The following is a 4,432-nucleotide window of genomic DNA, read 5'->3' on the forward strand; positions in this document are numbered from 1 at the left end:
CAACGGGGTCTGTCGCACCACCTTCCGCAGATGGCCTTTATCCATATGTTCCTAATATACAGTTGTTTAGCGGAGGAGGGCGTGGAAGGGCTGGAACGGCGTGCACCCGGTCCCTGATCGGCCTGATGGTGCGCGCAAGGGATATAGGTGGCCGATGACAACAGGTCGAGAGAGAGAAAATTACAGGCATCTCCCCTGTATGTGTTTGTGTGTGTCTTTTTATTTAATTCAATATTATTTATATTATTAAGCCAGGTTCTCACCTCCTCCTTTCCATTAACCCCCCTTACATTGGTGCCGACTGGGGACCGGGCGTGCATCATTCCAGCCCAGCCCCGCCCTCCTCCGCCCTACAACAGTATTTTTGGCCATTTTGTATATTGTAAAAAAACAAATTGCCATATGGGATCCCTCGACGTACTCTATGTGCCTAAACTTACTGATGCTCATCAATGTCAAGTGGCTTTATAGAGAGTTGTGGGCTTTTATTATATGATTTTATCTCTGATGCTCCTTTCATCATTTTTAAGTAAACTACATAAACCAAACCTGTAACCAACCTGCTGAAACGCTTAATCTATTAACTACGTAAAACAAATATCATAGCGCTAATGTTTGTAATACAGAAATGCATCTACCACATGGCATCCTAACATGAGTTTGATGTGAAAGTGGACTCACATGTATGAGTTGGTATCAGCAGCAGCAGCAGTCCAAAGATGAACAGCATTTCTCTGACGTCCAGTTTCCAGAAGAGTCCAATCCCAGCAGAAGAGTGTGAAAGCTGCTTCAGACTGAATCTGGGAGATGGGCACTACTGTCATCTGAGCTTAAAAATAATATATCTGTTTGACTATTTCCATTAGAAAAGAGGAAACACACTTTGTATGCAAAGGAAAGATGTGAACCATGACAGAAGCTGAACATCACAAACTAAAAACAGGCTCATGTCTAAAGCACCTCCAGACATACATCCAGGGGCGAATTATGACTTGCAAAGGCCCTGAGGCCATTTATCTCCAATAATTTATTGAGCGGGGGGGATTCGTTGTTCATGCCCAAAAGTAAGTTGTTGAGCGGGTGGGGGGACATTGTTCATTCCCAAAAGGGTTTTCAAGCGGGGGGGATCACCAAACTAGACCAAGCAACCTTAAAGCCCAGGGCACCCCCGGGCAGTCAAGGGCCCCTGGGCACTGGCCCCATTGGCCCGGTCGGTAATCAGTCCTTGCATACATCTCAGAGATATCCTGTTTTAGATATTTTTATCTGGCAAACCTCTGCTCAATGTCTACAAAAGATCAGGTTTACAAACATACGACATCTTAATTAGATCTTAAACTTCTCCAATATATCTGCTGAATCTCTTATTGACATCCGAGAGGAAACGTCTAAGAGCGTGATGAAGATGAGTAACCAACCTAAGAAATACATCTTCCAGATGTAAACACACACATCAAATAGACATCTGGGTGATGTCCGTGTGCTATTAGGGTTCAAATGTTCAGTCAGTCGGTCAATGTATGGTAAGAACAATGAAGTTTGGAACGATGTTGGGGTAGGGTGGCCAGGCATCCCATTTTTCCCGGGACATTCCCGTATTCAAGCACTTTTTCTAATGTCCCAACTTGTGTTTTGTCCCGTATTTCCCCTCTCCTTAAATGTTTCTATCACCTATGCGGCTTTCTCAGTTTTGTGGCTGCTCTAATCAAAGGTAGCAAAGGATGCGGCTTGTAAAACCAATAAAATCACACGTGTTGTTGAAGTGCATGACTGGATTAAACTATCCATTCACAATCCCCTATCAACAGACGTCCAGTTAGTGAACTGATTGAAGAGTCATAGCCACAGACATATCATCCTGAAGTTCAAGATTTGTTGCCAACTGAAGCTAAGCGGGGTTGAGTCTGGTTAGTACCTGGATGGGAGACCTCCTGAGGAACAGGTGTTAGGGAGTCCAGCAGGGGGTGCTCACCCTCCAGACTGAGTAGGTCCTAATGCCACAGTATATTGATGGGGACACTATACTGTAAAAAGGCACCATGCTTCAGATGAGACATTAAACCAAGGTCTGGACACTCCTTGAAAAGAGTAGGGGTGTAACCCTGGTTTCCTGGCCAAATTCCCCCCATTGGCCCGTATCAATCATGGCCTCCTAATAATCCCCATCCATTAATTGGCTTTGTAACTCTACTCTCTCCTCTCCACTCTCCACCAATAGCTGGTGTGTGGTGAGCGTACTACTATGGCTGCTGTTGCATCATCCAGGTGGTGGTTGTGGAGAGTCCCCTGTTCACTGTGCAAAGGGCTTTGAGTGTAGTGTCAGAAAAGCGCTATATAGATGTAACGTTCATTCAGTTTGAAAGAGCACACGGATGAGATTGCGACTGGAAGAATGGCAAGGAAGCGTGCATGCACATTTAATGAGGATCTTCAAAAAGAGTTTACATTTCTAAAAATGGAGTTGCAAACAGAGTCGAGTAAAGTGAGGTGTGAGATTTGTGGAGCTTGCTTTTCCATTGCCCATGGAGGCCGCACCGACATCGCACAGCATGTTCATACAAAAAAGCATGTGGATGCTGCTCAGGGCTAGACTGGTAGTCTGGCATACCGGCATATTCACGGTGGGCCGACGCACTTTGGTGCCGATCAGGGGCGGACTGGCCATTGGGAGAACCAAGTGGCCAGTGGGTTGGCTGTGAAACGGGCCACGATAAGCTAAAATGAGCCGCCGCATTATGCAGAACGGACCACAAAACGGCGAAGTGATATTCAGAAAAGGACAGCGAACAACACTGTCAACAAGGAACAAGATTTCTCTTCCCAGTCCAGTCCTGATGCTGCTAAAAGTAAGTGTGCCACACCAAGTGTTAGCGATTTTTTTATGTGAAGCATAGTTCCGAATCTGACAAGGTGCACGCAAGGGAAGGATCATTCTGTTGTGCACGGCCATAGCTTTGCACATTCATGACCTGAGAAAAGTCTTGCAGGCCAGGCTAGAGGAATCATACCTGCTGACATTAAAAAGCAGCTGGATGTCTTGGTTGGAGCTGGTGACATGCGAGTGGATGATTTCCCGTTTTCCACAAGCAGGAATCTGGTCACCCTATATTGGTATGAGTAATAACAGAATAAAAACTTTTGTGTTCACTTCTATTTAAACTAACCTTTGATTTATGTCATTAAATTCTAAAAATGGTTGGGCTAAAAAAACAATAACCCAGCATCTGATGGATTGTACTGAAACATTCCACAATAAGATCACTACACTTATACAGCACTTCTCAGAGAACAGTTACTGTCAGTCCTCAAGTTGACCACACGTAGTCACCATACATCAGTCTTAAGAATCTGTCGCCAGAGTTTATGCAAATCTACTGTGCTCTGCTTAATAATGGGATATACCATAACTTCTGCTCAGTTATTAGTTTAAAAGTCATATTCCCAATTGTCCTACCTGCCCAAGCTATTTGAACAAAGCCACCGACAACATATCGTTTTCTTCAGCTCATGCAATTGCAGTACATCATTCTTTATCTACAGAAGTATCGCTTGTTTCCACGTTTACACTATTGGGCCAAATGAGGGCATGCATGTGCATGCCGGGCCAGTAGCGTTCCCACTGTCACTTCCGGGGCTTCATTGTGCCTGCTCAGGATTTTCTCTCCACTGATTATCCTTGGGCCAAACAAGGCCAACTGAGGATTGAGGTGGGGCCAATGTCAAAGGCGGAGTTTCGCCAAGCTTGCCAGGTTGTATGTCCAGTGCACTACGGTATATTACGTATCCGTTAAAACGCACAATGCACAAAGCGGCGCTCAAAGAAAGAACTTTCCATGTTTCAAGATCACAGACGATGTGCTGGGACATCATCCCGCTGTTGGTGGTAGTTACAGTCGGTGATTGGCCAATGCTAATTTATCTTGCTAGCTAGCTAATGTTTACGTACGATATAAACTCGATATTCTAGATAACTAGATAACATGACACCTCAGCTTGAGCTTCAGTTTTGCTTGTGAAATGAGCGGGGGGTGTGACGCTGGCACCAGCGAGGTCAGGGACGTGCACAGACATATTGAGGGGCAGGGGCTCAAGTGAAAAAAAGGGCAATTCTCATAATTACGTATTTTTTTACTTTTTTTAAACAAAAAAGTATATATATTAACACAACTCTGACTTCCTTTTTAAAAAATGTATTTAAAAAGTTAATTAATTTTATCTTCCTCAAACTCACGCAATTGTTTCATTTTCAAAAGATGTCTACAAAATAATCAGTTCACACAGAAACCATGGTCTCCTTAGTATTCAATTTTTAAAAAACATTTATTAGGCTTCAAAAAATAAAACAGCTTTTAATTTAAGTGAACTTCAAACAATCCTCACATAAACCCATAATAAATGTCATATTTACCTGTGCCCTTCCTGTCTAACAGGT

At 43.7% G+C, this 4,432-nt stretch overlaps 1 protein-coding gene across 1 annotated transcript in view; it reads right to left on the reverse strand.

Annotated features, from left to right (window-relative positions):
* The window catches only part of LOC127659831 (uncharacterized), a 6,782-nt gene extending 2,711 nt beyond the window's left edge, over window positions 1-4,071 (reverse strand). Inside the window, exons 1-3 of the mRNA XM_052149778.1 lie at window positions 3,988-4,071; window positions 3,009-3,103; window positions 682-800 (exon numbers count right to left, since the gene is read on the reverse strand). Of these exons, the coding sequence (XP_052005738.1) occupies window positions 682-800; window positions 3,009-3,103; window positions 3,988-4,071 (298 nt within the window). The remainder of the gene's footprint in view (window positions 1-681; window positions 801-3,008; window positions 3,104-3,987) is intronic.
* Between the last annotated feature and the right edge of the window lie 361 nt (window positions 4,072-4,432).

Source organism: Xyrauchen texanus, chromosome 19 (genome assembly GCF_025860055.1).
Source record: "Xyrauchen texanus isolate HMW12.3.18 chromosome 19, RBS_HiC_50CHRs, whole genome shotgun sequence".
NCBI classification, from domain to species: Eukaryota; Metazoa; Chordata; class Actinopteri; order Cypriniformes; family Catostomidae; genus Xyrauchen; species Xyrauchen texanus.